Source organism: Periophthalmus magnuspinnatus, chromosome 14 (assembly GCF_009829125.3).
Source record: "Periophthalmus magnuspinnatus isolate fPerMag1 chromosome 14, fPerMag1.2.pri, whole genome shotgun sequence".
Lineage (NCBI taxonomy): Eukaryota > Metazoa > Chordata > Actinopteri > Gobiiformes > Gobiidae > Periophthalmus > Periophthalmus magnuspinnatus.
This window is the reverse complement of record NC_047139.1, coordinates 2,268,273-2,288,435: the sequence shown is the minus strand read 5'-3', so window position 1 is coordinate 2,288,435 and position 20,163 is coordinate 2,268,273. Positions and strand designations below refer to the sequence as shown.

Below are 20,163 nucleotides of genomic sequence, written 5' to 3'. Positions count from 1 at the left end.
TTTATGTTTTACCACCAAGATGTGTAGGTGTGTAGTCCGAAAGTCCGAAGGTCACGTGAGTTTTATCTTTGCTTCAGGAGTTTAGAGGTTAAATGTTTTACTCCAGAATGTGCTTTAACTGTCTGTGCATCTGTGTCAGGAGTCAGTGGCTTGGGAAAATACATTAAAAGTTCAATTGAAGTGTAATTTATTTGTGTTAGTTTCTTTTTTTTTTTATTGTAGTTCTAAATTGGAAGATTATTGTGATCTTGAAATACTAAAATTTATCTATATTTTAGTATTTTTCGTTGTCATTTTTTTTGGTTTGCTACATGGATAATTTAAGTTCAGCTTTTTAATTCATTTGAAACACTATAGTTGTTTATAAGTAAGAGTAAAGGTAAAAAATAAAAATAAAAAAAATAAAATAAAAAACTATATACAGTGTTAGTATTTGCAGCTCCCGGTGTTTTCTTTTTTTCCATGGAAACTGTGTCTTAATGGCTCTTTGGGGTTAAAGGTCGTCGACCACTGGACTGTCTAATCCCTCAGTCATCCATAATAAAAGAAAAATATAAAATCTGTCAACTGGCCAAAACATTGTAGGAGTAAAGACGTTTGGCTGCTTCTTCTTCAGTTCTGGTCAGATTTCTGCTGGACACGGCCTGAAGGAGGAGCTAACGCCACTGAAACTAAAAACACCTGTTTGTTTACAGTTTCCGTTTCTATGCTAGGTCTATTGAGCTACACTAAGTGTGCACTGTGCCTGAGTCATAATTAGCATAATCATACAAGCCCCTAATGAGTGATTTCACACCCATCAGCATTCTGACAAGGCCTATTGTTGTTTTTTTTTTAGATTAGGTCTGAGGTTGGAGTTATAAAAAGGTGATAGATGTTGTCTACGGCCTCCATTCCTGTTTCCACCTCCCGTTCCTTCAAAATAAATGCTTCTTAAATAGCACTGAACTGACCAGTACAAGTATTTAACCAAATGATTGGGTAGAATTAACCCAGCAGAGAATTTAAACATCAACCAGAATTATGTAGGAAAAAAATAATCCAGAAAATTGGATTAAAATAATAACCCAAACTGCTGGTCAGAATAAACCTGAGTTCATCCGATAGAAACCCAGCGCTGGGTCATTCATTTACACAGGCTGGGTTACTGTTTACCCAGCATTCTTAGTGTGTACCATTTAACCAGAGAAAAAGACGAAGTTTAAATCTAACCAGACTCATTTTGACTTTTTGTCTAATCTGATTGAACTGATTATGTCACCAACACAGTTTTATAATAGAATCCAGTCCATGGCCCCACCACGGACTGAAATTATATTTTTAATTGATCTTATAGTCACAGAAAATCCTTTACCGAGTAATTTAAACAACTGATGGGAAATCATTTACAAAGGTTTTTATTTTGTACCAAAATCCTGCACCAAAACATGAATTATGAATAAAAAAACTGACGTCCTCAGAAAAAAGTGATCACTTCCTCACTGTCCTCCCCACTCTGAAAAACATGAAGTATTATTAATACTTAAAGTCTAAAATGTCCACAAGACAAAAGAGGCTAAGAGACACAAAGAGGGAAGAGGAGACAAGGAGAGAGGAAACACAGCAAGGAGAGAGGAGACACGATGAGGAGAGAGGAGACACAACTAGGAGAGAGGAGACACGACGAGGAGGGAGAGACAATGAGGAGAGAGGAGACACGATGAGGGGAGAGGAGACACAAAGAGGAGAGAGGAAACACGATGAGGAGAGAGGAGACACAACTAGGAGAGAGGAGACACGACGAGGAGGGAGAGACAACGAGGAGAGAGGAGACACGATGAGGGGAGAGGAGACACAAAGAGGAGAGAGGAAACACGATGAGGAGAGAGGAGACACAACTAGGAGAAAGGAGACACGACGAGGAGAGAAAAGACACGACGAGGAGAGAGGAGACACGACGAGGAGAGAGAGACACAACAAGGAGAGAGGAGACCCGACGAGGAGAGAGGAGACCCGACGAGGAGAGAGGAGACACGACGAGGAGAGAGGAGACACGACAAGGAGTGAGGAGACACGACAAGGAGTGAGGAGTGACAGCAAGGAGAGAGGAGACACGACGAGGAGAGAGGAGACACGACGAGGAGAGAGGAGACACAACGAGGAGTGAGGAGTGACAACAAGGAGAGAGAGGACACAACTAGGAGAGAAGAAACACAATGAGGAGAAAGGAGACACAAAAAGGAGAGAGGAGACAAGGTGAGTAAGCAAAGTTAGGAGATAGGAGACGTTGTTAGAGGTTTGGAGGTGAAGTTTGGGGTTAGGAGGCGGGGTTAGGAAGAAAGAGGAGGAGTTAGGCAGGTTACCAGGAAGAGCAGCGTGTGGTGGATGATGAACTCTCGCAGCAGTCGGACTAAATCCTGGTTCAGACTCTGGAACAGCGTCGGGATCAGGACTAAGGCCAAGTTATGAGCGGACATCAGGTTTACCTGCGAGAACACCTGGATCCTGAGGACACAGTGGAGCACAGGTGAGACAAGGCGGAGCACAGGTGAGACAGGGCGGAGCACAGGTGTAGGCTATGCCCCGCCCCTGTCAGAGGAACAAAGGACTCACTAAAGACATGTGGAAGTTTCAGACATAATACACTTTTGTTGTAACGTTAATATTGATCTGAACCGACTTAATAAAAGAAACCCTTCGCTGACTGAGGTTGAAAACCCCAGCGATGTTTTTTGAATGCCTCTTTTAAAATAAAAATAAGAATAAGTGAGTGTTTAGGGGCAGTTACATGTAAAAGTGTGCAAAAAGCGCGTTGAGGGTGGCTCTGCTGTCGTCGGGCAGATCTCGTAGTAAACCTTTGTAGGCGGCGAATCTGGAGCGTTCGTCTGAGATCACTGTAGCAGAACAGAGCAAAACAAAAATGTGGATTTAATTAAGACTCACTAAAGACGGCTCAGTACTGCTACTACTACTACTACTGCTACTACTGCTAGTACTAATACCATTACTACTACTGATACTATTATTAGGCTACTACTACTGCTGCAACTACAACTAGTATTACAATTACTACTGCTACTACTAACACCTCTGCTATTTACGGCCCCTAGTACTAGTCCTACTACTACTGTTACTACTGCTCACCTGCAGCTTTGATCCACTGGGGCATGTTGTGTTCAGGGATCAGCCCGTTCATTTGTCGCACGAGGCGTTTGAGGGTGGCGGCCGCGTCCAGGACTCCCTGTTCATCGCTCTCAAGAGGGGCGGAGTCTGGTGACCTCATCAGGGCCTCCACCAAACGGTTCACTTTGTTTGTCAGACCACAGCGACGGTACACGCCCTCCACCTTCAGGCCTGAGCAACGCACGAAACACAACTTTATGCTCTGCCGTTGTTTTAAATAGGACAGATTTTGTTCTGGTTTAGTCCTGGTTTAGTCCTGGTTTAGTCCTGGTTTAGTCCTGGTTTAGACCTGATTTAATCCCGGTTTAGTCCTGGTTTAGTCCTGATTTAATCCTAGTTTAGACCTGTTTTAGTCCTGATTCAGTCCTGGTTTAGTCCTGGGTTAGTCCTGGGTTAGTCCTGGGTTAGTCCTGGTTTAGTCCTGGTTTAGTCCTGATTTAATCCTGATTTAATCCTGGTTTAGTCCTGGTTTAGTCCTGATTTAATCCTGATTTAGTCCTGATTTAATCCTGGTTTAATCCTGGTTTAGTCCTGATTTAATCCTGGTTTAGTCCTGGTTTAGTCCTGATTTAATCCTGGTTTAGTCCTGATTTAATCCTGGTTTAGTCCTGGTTTAGTCCTGGTTAGTCCTGGTTTAGTACTAATATAGTCCTAGTTTAGACCTGGTTTAGTCCTGATTCAGTCCTGGTTTAGACCTGGGTTAGTCCTGATTTAATCCTGGTTTAGTCCTGGTTTAGTCCTGGTTTAGTCCTGGTTTAGTCCTGGTTTAGTCCTGGTTTAGACCTGATTTAATCCCGGTTTAGTCCTGGTTTAGTCCTGATTTAATCCTAGTTTAGACCTGTTTTAGTCCTGATTCAGTCCTGGTTTAGTCCTGGGTTAGTCCTGGGTTAGTCCTGGGTTAGTCCTGGTTTAGTCCTGGTTTAGTCCTGATTTAATCCTGATTTAATCCTGGTTTAGTCCTGGTTTAGTCCTGATTTAATCCTGATTTAGTCCTGATTTAATCCTGGTTTAATCCTGGTTTAGTCCTGATTTAATCCTGGTTTAGTCCTGGTTTAGTCCTGATTTAATCCTGGTTTAGTCCTGATTTAATCCTGGTTTAGTCCTGGTTTAGTCCTGGTTAGTCCTGGTTTAGTACTAATATAGTCCTAGTTTAGACCTGGTTTAGTCCTGATTCAGTCCTGGTTTAGACCTGGGTTAGTCCTGATTTAATCCTGGTTTAGTCCTGGTTTAGTCCTGGTTTAGTCCTCGTACCGTGGCTTGTGACATGAGAAATGCAGCGTTCTATTGACGCAGGAACTCTTCCCTTCACTGACTTCACCGGGTACAGCCCTCCCCTCTGATTGGCTTGTGGATATGTTCCTGCATTCTTATTGGTTGCTGGATATGGGGCTGAGCTTGGATTGGTTCCTGGTTTAAGTGCCGGACTCTGATTGGCTTGTTGCACGTTGAGGGCGGAGCACAAGTGACTGAACCAGGAAGAGCAGCTCAAACTGTCCTCAAATCGGAAGGACATACTCCTGAAACCGACCAATGAGAGGACAGAGTGCATTATCATTACAGAAATCGACCAATGAGGGTCCTCTATTCTCTGTAACATGATTGGTTAAAGAGTTACCTGTCTCTGGTGTCCAGGGTCACAGTGTTTTCTGACGGATCCATTTCTGCAAAACACAAAATAAAGAGTAAATTCAAACAGGGTGTAGGGCACGATTAGCTGAGGTCAGTGCCAATAAGACATTAAAAAGACATTATAAAGGCTAGAGAGTTCGTTGTCATGGTAACCTATAGTAACCAACCTAGAGTCACAGCGGCCATTTTGTGACTGTAACATTCCGCCCAAGAAGGCAAATTAACAAGCATCTAGATTTTTCATGATAACTTCCTCTTTAATACTTGGCACTTCTGGTGTTTTGTACTTTATCTAATGTAAAAAAAAAAAAAAAATCTTGAAAAATTCTTAAAGATTTTATGTAATAAATTATTTTATAGTAATAGGCATGAAGTGAACCGAATAATTATCACTGGTTAAGTCAATATGATGTATTTTACTTGTAACTTACTCTGTAATTACTGGGCACAAAGTTCAACATCTTCTCTCTCAACGCATCAGGCCCATCAACAGAAATTCGGGGGCCCAGAGCAAAAAGCCTCACATGGGCCCCTCTAATAAAAATGAATCAACCCTAAAGACGTGATTGTTGTCAGCTGAATGGACTTTAAGACATAAGATTAATATGACAAGTTTGTGGAGCCAGTGTCATCTTCAAATTGAAGAACCTGAATGTAAACTGTTATGCTCAATCCTCAACTCACAAAACGTGGAAACGCAGTCGCCATGGAAACAGACGAACCTACAAGCGCTCTGTTCTTTATAAATACCACATGCTAATCATAGTGCTAATGTTTTTGTACTTGGAAAAGTGGTGACTCACCGTGGCGTGTGATTGGATGCAGTTGGAGGCAGCTCTGTTTTTGGTAAAGACTGACTCCGCCCACCCACAGCAGGATCCAGGCGTCTGATTGGCTGCTGTGAACGCCCATCTCCACCACACATACTTTACTCACGGCTAAGGCCCCGCCCACCTCTGCATCAGACACACCTGAGGGCAGGATCACCTGAGGAGAGCGACCATCAGATTAAAGACTTTAACAGTCCTGGTTTAGACTTAATGTAATCCTGGTTTGTTTCTGGTTTAGTCCTGGTTTAGTCCTGGTTTAGTGGTAGGCTGTATAAAGTGGACTAAGGTCGTTTTCACACCTAATAGTCCAGTAGACTCGGTTCGATTCGGGACCAAAATTGAAACATTGTTAACATTTTCAACTGGAGCGGTTTGCTTTCACACTGCTTTTTGTCAAACGAACCAAACCTTTTGAGAAGCTTGTCTAATCCTTCACATGTGGTTGCGCTGTACCAAAAACCATGGAAGGAAACGAGACAAAAAACCATGAAGAAGAAACGCCGCTCGTCTATTGCATGTCACGTATTTTTATGTATTGTTGACGAAGTTTTTTTACTTTTGTCCGACACTGCGCTACAGTGCGGGGGAATACTACTGCTTTCATTTTTTCACTTATTAATTTATAAACCTCGTTGTTTTTGTGCGTGGTCATGAGTAACTGACATATATTTTCGTCAGACCATATTTCTATGAGGGCTTTACCTCCTCTTCACTCCACATCTGACCACGAGCCATTTCTCCGCTCCGCTAGCTTTGCACCCGTGTTTGTTATGGTTTTATTTACCCAGAATGCTCTGCATGTAATCCGCTTCCTGTCTTTGGAGCGGCCTGTGGTCCGCTTGGCGTTCACATATGCATTTGAACCGTACCAGAGTTCACTTCAACCGGACCGAGACCTAGGTTTTTTGGCGGACGAGAGTTCGCTTTTTTGGACCGTATCAGAGTTTGATTGCGCATTCACACCTGACCAAACGAACCGGACTTTGTGGCCAAAAGAACTAGAGTTCGATTAAAGCGTACTAACCAGTGCTAGTGTGAATACGACCTAAGTGAGTTTGACGTCACCCATAGAGTTTGGCTCCAACAAAATGAAGCTCATTCCAACCGCAAGTATCATAGCAACCAAAGGGCCAACGTGAACGTGACACGCCTTAGAGATACAACTGGACAGGAAGTAGTGGAGCTAACAGTGATGTTGTCGGGCGCTGCACAGAGCCAAATGGAGTTGATGGAGCCGAATCGCGCCCATGCTAACTTCCTCCTTACATAAACAGGCACTAAAAGTCCTGGACAAAAAAACATGCCAATACCATCACTGCCATATACTCCAAAAAATACACACTTCTAAACTTTGATATTATACAGAAATACACGTCTATTCGAATGGCTCACAAAATCCTACATAACACTGCACCTCTAAAACAATTCATCCAATTCACATCAGCAACAACCTCCAGAGTCACACAAGCCTCCACCAGGGGGCAGTGTGCCATCCCAAAAAGAAAAACTGCTTTTGCACAGTCAGCCTTTGGTTCAATAAACGAATGGAACCAACTCCCAGACGACATAAAAAATCAACCCAACTATGAGTCATTTTCAAAAGAACTAAAAAAAATGGCTATGGACTGGTCAGATTCAGCGCTGAAGGACCCACTTTTTGTTCCCAGTGTGCTATGTTTTTAAAGTATATAATATGTTTTAACTTTTGTAATGTGAATGTTGAGTGTAAGCTGATTAATATGTGCTAATGTGTGGTTTTTATATTGTTGAATGTGTGAATTGCATTGTATAATTTATCTTTGTTCCTCAGGGACTACAGATGGAAACGAGCTGTGGAGCTTTAATCTGGTGCATAATCTCTGTTTTATGAGCATAATGTCTCTGTGCACTGTCCCTTCAAATAAAGACTAACTAACTAACTGTTTGGAACCCAGCAGCTAGCATGAGAGCTATGTCCATTTATATATGGAGCCTATAGTTCAGTCCTGGTTCCGTCCTATTTAGTCCTGGTTTAGTCCTGGTTTAGTCCTGGTTCAGTCCTGGTTTAGTCCTGGTTTAGTCCTGGTTTAGTCCTGGTTTAGTCCTGGTTTAATCCTGGTTTAGTCCTGGTTTAGTCCTGGTCTTACCTTGAGTATTTGGTAGTAGTGTGTGAGCAGGTCTTGTAAGGAGTCGGACCCACAGACCAGAGGCCCGTTCAAGGTGTGGATGTGGAACTGGGGTCTGTCCCTGGAACACACAGAAGGAGGCGCTGTTAGACTTATGTCCAAATCCTGCAATGGGCTGTAAGTCCCACCCACTGAACAGTCAGAACCTTTTCTGATTGGCTCTCTCCTCCTTAACCGAAACCCTGCACAAAACTGACTCGTAGAGCAGAAACAGAGTGTTTCTTTCGGGGTGGGGCTTAGTGTTCAATTTCAATGAACGCTATCACACAGGTGTGTGCTGCGTTTCCCTGGAGAGTGAGTTCATTTCATAATCAGCAAATGGTAAGAATCAGCCACACTGACATAATTTTGTGATCTGTTAAATACAGTTGACTAATATCTTTATTTATAATTTTCTTTTGACTAAAAAATGCTGTTCAGTTTTGCCAAGACTTGGTTAAACTTATGTGTTCGTTAACCTGACCCTGGTCCTAACCTTAACCTGAGAGTTAATATATATTGACAAAAAGCAGCATTTGTGAGAATCGTCATGAACACAGAGTCTATTGTTTGTCTCTGATGCATCAACAGAAAGTCAAAGAAAAGCCGGATGTGTTTTGTAATAATTTTAGGTCTAAAATTTGTTTTGCAAAAGTCTGTTTTTGAACTTGGCAGCTCAGGCGAATAGAAAACACTGTTTAAAATGGGTTACCATGGCAACAATAGAAAGTTAAGTCCCGCTCTCAACAAAATGAGTTTTTAGGGTGCTCCTAATTAACCTTATGCTTTTGGTAAGAGTTTTGTTAATAGTATCAGTGATGTTTTTATGTTCAATGTTACGGTGAGTTTCTGACCCGCTCTGGAAAAACATGGAGTGCACTTCTCTCAGGTCCAAAACGTCACACGCCGCAGAATCGTTCTCCATTGAAAAGAGGAAGCGGTCGTCCTCCACTTTCGCGTGAAGCTCCTCCTCCTCCTCACCTGCAGAGGTAATTACAGGTAACTGCTCTGGACCAATCAGGAGCCAGTACCAGTATGTGGGGAGTTACCTGACGTGGCAGAGACTGTGCTGTCATTGGCCTTCAGTGGATGTGGAGGTGGGACGTCTGTTAGAAAAAATCATTTTAAGAGGATTTACAAGATCAGCTTCGTGCAGCTTTCAGAGACTTCTGACCATAGACTGTAAATATAAATGGACATAACTAACCCACTAGTCACTGCGTTCCAAGCATGTGTGCACTTCCAACTTTATCAGCTCCAATTCACTTTCTATTGAAAAAACGTGGCCCCTCTCTCTGTAACTCCTGCTGTCTGGCTATTTGGACCTTAAAATGTTGTTTTTTTATCTGCTCTACATGATCTTGAGGTTTTTTATTACACTATTTTGTCCCTAAATCAGTGGTTCTCAAACAGTGGGGCACGCCCCCTCTGGGGGGCAACGCCAGAGGGGGTGTGTATGACTCCGGGAACATGCTTGTCTTTTGCCGCACTAGAATAAAGTGTAATTGCACGTCCACTACTGTAGGTGGCAGTTGCGCTCTCGTTGTCAGATTGTGCACAGGCCCTACACCATAGAGCTAAGACTATGTACGCTCACAAACCCTACACTGTAGGTCGTGCGTACGCAGCAAAGAGCAGGAGAGAGCGAAAAGATCATGACACAATGAACAAGAGACACTTTTGATAAAGAGACACTATAGAAAAAAAATTAAACAGGGATGAAAAGAAAGGTGGAGATAGACGGAGGTAATGAGACGTATAAAGTCCAGCTAAACATTGAGCAGGAGCTGAGATAAGATAAGATAAGCCTTTATTCATTTTTGTTTTTCTTGTTAATGTTGCTGATCTATTAATTATTATTTATGTAATTAATTTCATTTTAAAGTTTTATATATATAATATATATATGAATTTCAGGGAAATTTATGCAGGTTTGCTAAGTGCTCGCCCCCCCCAAACAGTGCAGGTGGGAGGAGGGCGTTATCTTCAACAGCCTCGCTCCTGATTGGCTCTTTGGTTGCTATGATACTCGGGGTTGGAATTCCAAATATAGATTTGGGCTCCAGATTAGCCGCTATAACTGCTAGCCTCAATGAGCTTCATTTGGAGCTGAGCGCTAGAGGTGACGTCACACTCACACTTCTTTACAGTCTGTGGGAGTTCCTCGATGGAGGGACTGACCTGTGAACTCGTTGAGTCGAAGCAGCTCCACCTGCAGAGCTTGCCCCGCCCTCTGCGCCAGGTGAATGGGGCTGGGACTGAGCAGGTCGGTTTGGGTCACCTGGTTAGACAAAAGGGCGGGGTCAGCTGTGGGGTTTAGGTTTAGGGTGAGGGGTGAAAAGTGAAAGGTCACAGATGCACTGACCTTTGCTCCGGAGCAGATCAAAGACAGAGTTTCATCCACATCATCTCCACACACCACCTCCCTGAGCCTCTGCGGAGAAAGTACTATTAAAGTACCAGCAAAGTACTTTGTTAAAATACTGCAAACACTGTCACCTCTCTCAGCTTCTGCAGAAAGATTGTTAAAGCTGCATTTCATGATTTAAGTCTTTAAACCTGTCTAACCCATGTCTGTCACTCTTAGACCTGCTTTAGTCCTGGTTTAGACCTGGTTTAGTCCTGGTTTAGACCTGGTTTAGTCCTGGTTTAGCCTCGTTCTGTACCTGGTCCATTAGGTCCTGGCTGGACGACAGAGCGTGCAGGCGTCTGTATCGTCCTTTGGCGTATTTGTCATGGATGAACTTTGACCTTTCTTCGTCTGATGAATGAGGGCTCAGTTGTTCCGTTGCTGGAACGACAGGAGCCCAGATCTGGTTCGCTGCTCGGTTGCCAAGGGAAACGAAGAGCTGTGGTCAGAGGAAACAGATTTATGGTCCAGTTATAGACATGGACCTAAAACAGTTCTGTCAGGCTCTGGGGAGGTCAGGGAAGAGTCATAGGTCATGGGTCAGGGGAGGATTGGGAGGGTTACAGGTCATGGGAGGGTCATTGGTCAGGGGTCAGAGGAAGGTCAGGGGAGGGTCTTGGGTCAGAGGAGGGTCATAGGTCAGGGTTAGGGGATCTAAAGGGTTTGTAGAAGCCTCAGACCTGGATGAGGGCCTCGGTCCACACTTTGTTGTCCATCGTCAGACTCTTGATTTTGGATATTTGTCCCAGAGACCTGTGAACTCCTGCAATGTGAAAACATGTCAAATATTATCTCTCGAGTGGGGCAGAATTCTGACCCTCTGACCTCTGCCCCCCTCTGACCTCATATTTGTCTAAAGCTTTGTTCTGACCGGTCTGACTCTCTGATTCTGACCGCATCTCACTCTTGTTTCTCTGTGTCTCAGGTTTTATTCCACCAATTAAGTTAAAATGAGAGAAAAATACAAATCTGCCACACACTTTAGTAGCTCTTATTTTACAGTTACAGTTTTTTGATTAAACTTTACTCTCTCACCTGCGCAGGTGTGGCACAGCACAAGCAGCAGATTGGCCGACGCCCACTCAGGATTTGGTGCCCCACAGTCTGCACACAGTTTAGTGCTGGGATTCTGGTCCCAGAGACGCAACGCCACCTGGCTGCTGCCCATGGAACTACTGATAGTGGAGGAGAGAGCGTCCATCCAGACGGTCAGCTCTTTAGACGAATCAATGGAGACACTGCAGAGGGTGGGGCTAGTTTACTGACATATTGAAGCTTTTTGCACATGTTTCATGTCGTCTATTATATTAAGATCAAACCTGAAGGTCTTGAATGGCGTGATGAGGCTGAGGGAGTGTTTCCCGCTCTTTTTCACTGACGCCACGTTCAGTGGAACTGCAAACGAAGCCACGCCCACAGCAAAACTGTCCTTATTTGGAAACACCCAGAGCTCTGAGCCCTGCACCGCGGCGTACGCCCGACTGCGAGGTTCCTTCAACGTGATTTGCCCATGATGTGTAGGAGGGGCGGGGCTTGGACAGCCCCGAGCCAATTGGAGAGAGGAGACCCAGCCCTCCTGCACATCTGTGAAACACAGAGGAAAGTTTAAATTGTGTTGTGTGCTACAGCATAAACACTGTCCTCCAGGGGGCGCTCTGACCGTCATTGTGGGCCATGAAGTCGTAGTGTTTCTTCCCGAGGTAAACGGAGAATCGCCCTTTGTCCTGACGCTTTATGTTTGTGATGTTTGACACATGGAACATCACCTCACTGAAGCGATCCTGGAGGACAAAACAAACGCACCTCAAATTACACTCTCCAACCAACAAACAAACAAACAAACAAATAAAGAAACAAGCTCATCTAAAACACACTAAGTCTAATCCAGCAAACAGACAAAGAAACAGGTCCACCTAAAAACAGGGGCGTTAGGGGTAGTTTTAGGGTTAGAGGTTAGGGGTTAGGGGTTAGGGGTTAGGGGTAGAAGTTAGGGTCACAGTTAGTGTCATAGCGCCCTCTGCTGTGTGAAAGGGGAGACTCACGGTGCGTTTCTTCCACAGAGCCATGACCTGTCCATCAAAGGTGGCCCACACCACGTTGTGTCTGTAACAGAGGACACGGGTCAAAATGTGAGGTCACAACTTTTACACTTAAAGGGGCACTATGTAACTTTTCTGGGAGAGGATCCACCACCTTCCTGTAACTTGGACTGCTTGTCTCCGTAGAGATCGAGCTGTTTAAAGTCATACTGTGGACATTTCTCTACAAAACTATCACCTCTAGGAAGTGTAATTTTGTCCTGTTTGCACGGCTCCTCTGTACGTGACTGTAGTAAATATGTTTGATGAGTTACACCTGATGCCCTTCCACACGTCGAGCCAGCTGCTGCGGGCCACGGACGGGCTCTGAGCCGGAGGACCCCCAGACCCCTTCTTCCTGGAGACCCTCAGCGTAGCAGTTCTGACAAAACAAACATGAAGGTTAGAACATTTCACCATGTGATCTTCAGTTCAAACTCTTAAAGTGCGTATGACAGGTTTGGATGATTCTCAAATTGTTACTTAACTTGGTGGGATAAAACCTGTTACCTGGTCCCTCGTTTATCGCGGGGGTTACGTTCTAAAAATAACCCACAATTGGCGAAATCCAGCTTTATTTTTACAATTATTCTCTATGTTTTTTGCTGTAAAACCCCTCACCACACACTTTATACACTTTTGTCACACAGGCGTTAATATTTTCTCACATTTCTCTCTCGTTTAAACTCTCTCAAAGTTCAAACCTTCGTAGGCGTCTTTGTCGGTGCAGAACGTTTCATCGACATTGTGGGTTTTTGTCGGGGAGAAAACAAATTGCAAACGTACAGCACTTCAGAGTCACACTGCGATCCAACGTTTATGTAAATTTGTCTGAACACATTCTGTACTGGACAGGAGACACGGCACGGAGGAGACTGATGGACAATGGTCTACAGTCCAACAGCCAATCAGGACGCACGACACAATGCACAATCATATAATGTAAAAAAATAAAATCCGCGAAACTGCGAGGCCACGAAAGGTGAACCACGATATCTCGAGGGACCACTGTACAGCTATAAAGAAGCACTTTGTAAAGAAAAGTTGAAAAATATGCTGAAAATGACAGGAAGTAGAGTGTTCTGTTTCAGAGAGTCCCACACTGATGACATCACACTGGGGAAATTTTATCCAAACATTCTGCTCAATTTACAGAATAAACGAATTTTCCCAAATACCTGTAACATCGTTTTAACAATATTTAGGTGTTTTCTTATATTTGTATTTGTGAAATCATAATTTTTGTGAGTGGATGGATATTAGAGGAGTTTTGGTCGACTGTACAGCTTGGTTGCTAGGTAACGCTCGTGAAATTCCCTAAGGTGATGTCATGATTTCCAACCAGGAAGTAAAATTTGAAACCTAAAAAATTGCAATGGTAATTTTCTTTTTTTTTAATGTAATGATCTTAACATTGTTTTAGTAAAATGAGTAGTTCAACCTGTCATAGGCACTTTAAATGAGAAACACTGACTCACCTGGGGATTCGAGCTTTGGGCTTCTTTGATTGGCTGGGAGGAATGGGAGGAGGCGGGGCCGGGCGCGAGGGGGTGAGGCGTCCTGGAGGCGGGCTGTGGGTCACGTGACAGAGGTGGAATTAGACTTGGATACTCAGCATTACAGTGGAGCGAAGGGAGAAGAGTAAAATAAACAGACTAATGTACACGTTCATTAGAGTGAGATTATAAAGCGTTCTGATTGGTTGATGGTGATGTCACTCACGCCGCAGCTGCAGGTTCCTCGTCCTCATTGGAGGATTCAGACTCTCCCTCCTCATGGCTCGTCCAGTGGGAGAGCATGGTCAGGTACTCTACTTTGGCCTGTGACGAGTCTAAAAAAACAGGTTTACTTCAGAAATGATGAACAAGAAAAATAAAAAAAATAATAAAATAAATCCACAAACCGTCCAGACCCGAGACCTCTGGGACCCCCACGACTTTTGGCTGCAGCACCGTCTTCACCAGATTTGAGAGAGCGTTCACATCTGCAACAAACACACTGTGTCAGATGCCCTCCCTGTGTGCGTCAGAAGCCCTGTGTGTGTCAGATGCCCTCCCTGTGTGTCAGATGCCCTCCCTGTGTGTCAGATGCCCTGTGTGTGTCAGATGCCCTCCCTGTGTGTGTCAGATGCCCTGTGTGTGTGTCAGATGCCCTGTGTGTGCGTCAGATGCCCTCCCTGTGTGTCAGATGCCCTCCCTGTGTGCGTCAGATGCCCTCCCTGTGTGTCAGATGCCCTCCCTGTGTGTCAGATGCCCTCCCTGTGTGTGTCAGATGCTCTCCCTGTGTGCGTCAGATGCCCTCCCTGTGTGTGTCAGATGCCCTCCCTATGTGTGTGTCAGATGCCCTCCCTGTGTGTGTCAGATGCCCTCCCTGTGTGTGTCAGATGCCCTGTGTGTGTCAGATGCCCTCCCTGTGTGTCAGATGCCCTCCCTGTGTGCGTCAGATGCCCTCCCTGTGTGCGTCAGATGCCCTCCCTGTGTGTCAGATGCCCTCCCTGTGTGCGTCAGATGCCCTCCCTGTGTGTCAGATGCCCTCCCTGTGTGTCAGATGCCCTCCCTGTGTGTGTCAGATGCCCTCCCTGTGTGCGTCAGATGCCCTCCCTGTGTGTCAGATGCCCTCCCTGTGTGCGTCAGATGCCCTCCCTGTGTGTCAGATGCCCTCCCTGTGTGTGTCAGATGCCCTCCCTGTGTGCGTCAGATGCGCTCCCTGTGTGTCAGATGCCCTCCCTGTGTGTCAGATGCCCTCCCTATGTGTGTGTCAGATGCCCTCCCTGTGTGCGTCAGATGCCCTCCCTGTGTGCGTCAGATGCCCTCCCTGAGTGTGTCAGATGCCCTCCCTGTGTGTGTCAGATGCCCTCCCTGTGTGTGTCAGATGCCCTCCCTGTGTGTGTCAGATGCCCTGTGTGTGTGTCAGATGCCCTGTGTGTGTGTCAGATGCCCTCCCTGAGTGTGTCAGATGCCCTCCCTGTGTGTGTCAGATGCCCTCCCTATGTGTGTCAGATGCCCTCCCTATGTGTGTGTCAGATGCCCTCCCTGTGTATGTCAGATGCTCTCCCTGTGTGCATCAGATGCCCTCCCTGTGTGCGTCAGATGCCCTCCCTGTGTGCATCAGATGCCCTCCCTGTGTGTGTCAGACGGTCATGTTACCTGTGAGTCCAGGTGTGAACGGCCCTACAGAGGGGAGGGGCTTGTCTGCAGAGGGGAGGGACTTATCGGCAGGGGGCGTGGCTGTAGGAGCGTTAGCATTAGTCACATTGCTAACCAGTCCGGCTAAACTGCGGACGTCCGAGAAGCTGCTGAAGATGTCGGTCTGCGGGTGAGCCACAGTGTTGGCCTCAGCCGCTAAGCTCGGGATGCCCGCCGCGATGCTATTGGCCAGTGCAGAGGGGGGCGGAGCTGAAGGAGGATGGGCTGAGGGGGGAGGGGCCCGGGGAGCTGAGGGGGCGGAGTCTTTGATAGAGAGAGCGAATCCTGAGAGAGATGGAATGTGAGTCGCGATGAGGTCACTGACTCCGCCCAGAGACGGGACGCAATCTGCAAACAGGAAATAAATTGAAAGTCTCGACACAAACTTTGCTAAACTGTCTCTCCTCTCTGTAACCCTGTTCTAACGTGATAAGGTATCCCGCAGTGGGGCTTTAATTCTGTTCTAATGTAATGTCATCCTCAGAAACATCCCCGGAGTTATGTTTCGTTCACATGTTTCAGTTTCCTGCACATTTAGTCGACGGTCGGAGGATCAATTCCTGCTCGGATCAGGTTCTGTCGTGTCCTTAGGCAAAACACTTCACCCACATTTAAATTGCCGAGTATAAAAGTTTTGTGAGCGTGAGTGAATGGCGGTGGTGGGAGGGGCCGATGGTGCAAATTGGCCACTTTTGTGTGGAGTGAATGAATCGTGACTAAAGTGGATTGATTTGAGAGACTTTGTGGAGCCTGTAAAGCACATTACAAGTGTAAGGCATCATCATTATTATTATTATTATTATTATTATTATTATTACACCTTGTGATGTCATCAGGTGGTGCTCATTCACCTTTAGCACACTCACTGATCATTTTAGCACAAACATCTTTGCTAAAACTCGTGTATTTATTTACTTTAACACCTCCATGAAAAATAAAAAGCAGAGACAAATGATTTTAAAATGAATAAAGAGCTTAAAATATCTGCATAACCTCAGCTACTGCAACCTCAACCTGAAACTACTATCAAGTACTAATACGACTACTAATACTGCTACTATTATCTACTATTGTTTGTGTGTGTGTGTGTGTGTGTGCGTGTGTGTGCGGGGTCTACCTTTGCTTTCGGTCTTGTGTCCAGACCAGGTCTCAGTTCTGGTTCGGATCGAGTCTGGTTCTTCTCTGAATAAAACAAACAGAACCTGGACTTTAGTTTTAACGGTTTCAAATGTTAAAAAGTGAAACTCAGAAAGAGACCAGGCCAAACTCTTAATCCTTAATCCCTGACCCTAACGTAACCCTTAACCTTTTACTCCTCACACTAACCTTTAACCTCTAACACTAATCCTAACCCTTAGATTTCAAAAGGTCAAACTGGGAGTGACTGTCATTAACACAATGGCTGTGTTTCAGACGACATCATAACATTCCATTGGCCAATCATATTTATTACAGATGGGTGCAGCTGAAATTTATATTGTTCAAATGCTGTTTTTTTGTTGTAACACAGTGAGTTCTACGGTCTTTGAATACTTTGCGGTAAAATACAAAGTAATGAATAGTGAAAACTGTCTACTGCCCCCATCTGGGAGTAAGATATCATCACATTCTACCATTTGAAAACAACAAAAACATCACCAAAACTTCCAACTAAGACGTTTGAGTCACAAACAACGCGACAAAAACATTTAAATTAAGTCTGAAATCATCACGAATGTCAACAGAACGAGGAAAGAGGAAACAAAGACAAAAGGAGTAATAAAAGTATGATTAACATGAGGAAGTTACAGAGATGAGGGTGACATCGCGGTGACATCAGCCAGGTGAGCGCCTTACCTGTCCGCAGCCGAGGGGACGGAGCTAAAGCTGTTCCTGGAATAACAGCTTCTGGGTTTGGGCACCGGCGTAGAAACGGGAAAGGACGTCATCTGCGGGAGACACAATAACATCACAAAACACAAAAGAGGCGCCACAAACCGGTTTCACGCATGCACTGTGATAATGACAGACAAAGGTGACATGACACGGCAGGTCTGCGTCGTAGACGGAGTTATAATCCGCCGCTGCTAAGGCCAATGACAGGTTCTGACGACTCTCATTTTTACTGAAGTTTGTAGATATTATATTATATTTTTACACAAGTCAAGAAGCAATTTGTGAAGAAAAGGTGACACAAACAAAATTAAACAAAATAAATGTGTTTTCTTATATTTGTATTCCTGATGGTGATGATTTGTTTATTTTGGCCATATCACGTCTACATAATGTCTCTGTGTTTATCTATTCTCACCCTCGTGTTATGAAGATTAAATACATTTATACATTATAAAGTTGCACATATCTCATAGTAATATTCACAAATATTCAAATGTACATATCCAAGACACAGCACTGGTTGATAATAATGAAGTAAGTAAAGAGTAAAGCCCCTCGTAACTCGCTTCAGTACTGTGAAAATATGATGTTTTTATGAACACAAAAGCACATAGAGACACACAGAGACACACAGAGACACTGAGACACACAGAGACACTGAGACACACAGAGACACAGAGACACACAGAGACACCCACAGAGACACTGAGACACACAGACACTGAGACACACAGAGACACCCACAGAGACACACAGAGACACTGAGACACAGAGACACTGAGACACACAGAGACACCCACAGAGACACACAAAGACACTGAGACACACAGAGACACTGAGACACACAGAGACACACACACAGACACACACAGAGACACACAGAGACACTGAGACACACAGAGATACAGAGATACACACAGAGACACACACAGACACACAGAGACACACACAGACACACAGAGACACACACAGACACACAGAGATACACACATAAACACACACACACACACACAGACACACAGAGACACACAGAAACACACAGAGACACACAGAGACACAGACAGAGATACACACAGAGACACACAGAGACACGCAGAGACACACACACAGAGACACACAGAAACACACAGAGACACAAACTGAGACACACAGAGACACACAGACACACAAAGACACAGACACACACATACAGAGACATTTTTATTTATTTATGTAACCTTTATTTTACCAGGCAAAACATTAAGAACAATTTCTTATTTACAATGTTGGCCTGGGAGTGATATCATACAGACACTCTCTGTGGTTTATCACATGCTTGTACTTTAAATGAGTTATAACATGTCTGTAGTATGTCACGTGTGTACTTTATATGAGCAATTACATGTCTCTGTAGTTTATCACATGCTTGTACTTTAAATGAGAGTTGTAACATGAGTAAGTTGTGGTTTCGCAGTTTATCACATGTGTACTTTATGAGTTATAACATGTCTGTAGTATATCACATGTGTACTTTATGAGTTATAACATGTCTGTAGTATATCACATGTGTACTTTAAATGAGTTATAAATGTCTCTGTAGTATATCACATGTGTACTTTATGAGTTATAAATGTCTCTGTAGTATATCACATGTGTACTTTATGAGTTATAAATGTCTCTGTAATATATCACATGTGTGTGCTTTATATAACCTACAACATGTCTGTCATGTATCACATGTGTACTTTAAATGAGTTATAACATGTCTGTAGTATGTCACGTGTGTACTTTATATGAGCTATTACATGTCTCTGTCTTTTATCACATGCATGTACTTTAAATGAGAGTTGTAACATGAGCAAGGGTTTCGTAGTTTATCACGTGTGTACTTAATGAGTTATAACACGTCTGTAGTATATCACATGTGTGTGCTTCATATGAGTTATAACATGTCTCTGTAGTTTATCACATGTGTACTTTAAATGAGTTATAACATGTCTGTAATATATCACATGTGTACTTTATGAGTTATAAATGTCTCTGTAGTATATCACATGTGTACTTTAAATGAGAGTTGTAACATGAGTAAGTTGTGGTTTGGACTCACCTCTGAGCTGTTCCTCTGTCTCGGACTCGGAGCTCCTTATCAACAGTTGCAGCCCCTCCCTTAGTCCTGGTTTAGTACTGGTTTAGACCTGGGTAAGACCTGCGGCAGACCTGGATTAGTCCTGGTTTAGACCCGGGCTAGTCCTGGTCTATACCTGGTTTAGTCCTGGTGTAATCCTGCTCTGATGCTTTAGTTCCTGCATTGACAGTAAACACAGTGCGGTTGAAACTCGCCTGAGCACATTCCACTGAACCTGTCGGACACGCCCACCGCGTGACTCCGCTCACGTGACTCAGGTCACATGACAACACACGTCACAGCGGGGGTCTGCTGGGTCACGTGAATAATATTCAGGTTTTTCAAGAAGGTCAGTCCTTTTAGTTCATTTCTTATTTGTGTAAAGACAAAGACATGTCCCAGATCTTCACTGTCACAAAGACAAAAGCCGCACTGGTTTGACACATTTACAATAAAATGACTAATATGATCTTTGACTGGGTCATATTAATAAAACACTGTTTAATCTTATTTGTAATGATATATTTGTAACCCAGGTGTAAAATCCACTTACCTATAGTAACTGTGTAAATTCCCATTTTCCGTATATCAGTAAACGCGCCGTATAACCTTAGCCCCATCACGTGACCACCTCAGCCAATCACGCGCTAATAGCCCTTCATAAAGTGCAGCTGCTCCTCTCCGGTCAGAGCTGGAGGACGTGCATCAGGGCAGCTGCACAGGTAAAGTGTCTCTGCTACTTTTGC

General features: G+C 44.2%; 1 protein-coding gene across 1 annotated transcript; it reads right to left on the bottom strand.

Annotated features, from left to right (window-relative positions):
• Positions 1-1,382: 1,382 nt before the first annotated feature.
• Positions 1,383-19,608, bottom strand: LOC129456786 (arf-GAP with Rho-GAP domain, ANK repeat and PH domain-containing protein 1-like). Its single transcript, XM_055226609.1, has 26 exons — positions 19,400-19,608; positions 17,275-17,366; positions 16,556-16,620; positions 15,400-15,786; positions 14,157-14,237; positions 13,976-14,084; positions 13,732-13,824; positions 12,531-12,635; positions 12,218-12,278; positions 11,836-11,956; positions 11,495-11,759; positions 11,211-11,413; positions 10,856-10,938; positions 10,432-10,614; positions 10,131-10,199; positions 9,947-10,046; positions 8,815-8,871; positions 8,620-8,746; positions 7,748-7,847; positions 5,595-5,778; positions 4,778-4,823; positions 4,414-4,679; positions 3,124-3,333; positions 2,768-2,873; positions 2,343-2,484; positions 1,383-1,495 (listed from the first exon to the last, which is right to left on the bottom strand). The coding sequence occupies exons 2-26, from the start codon at positions 17,364-17,366 to the stop codon at positions 1,457-1,459; spliced, it is 3,294 nt and encodes a 1,097-aa protein (XP_055082584.1). The 5' UTR covers positions 19,400-19,608; the 3' UTR covers positions 1,383-1,456.
• Between the last annotated feature and the right edge of the window lie 555 nt (positions 19,609-20,163).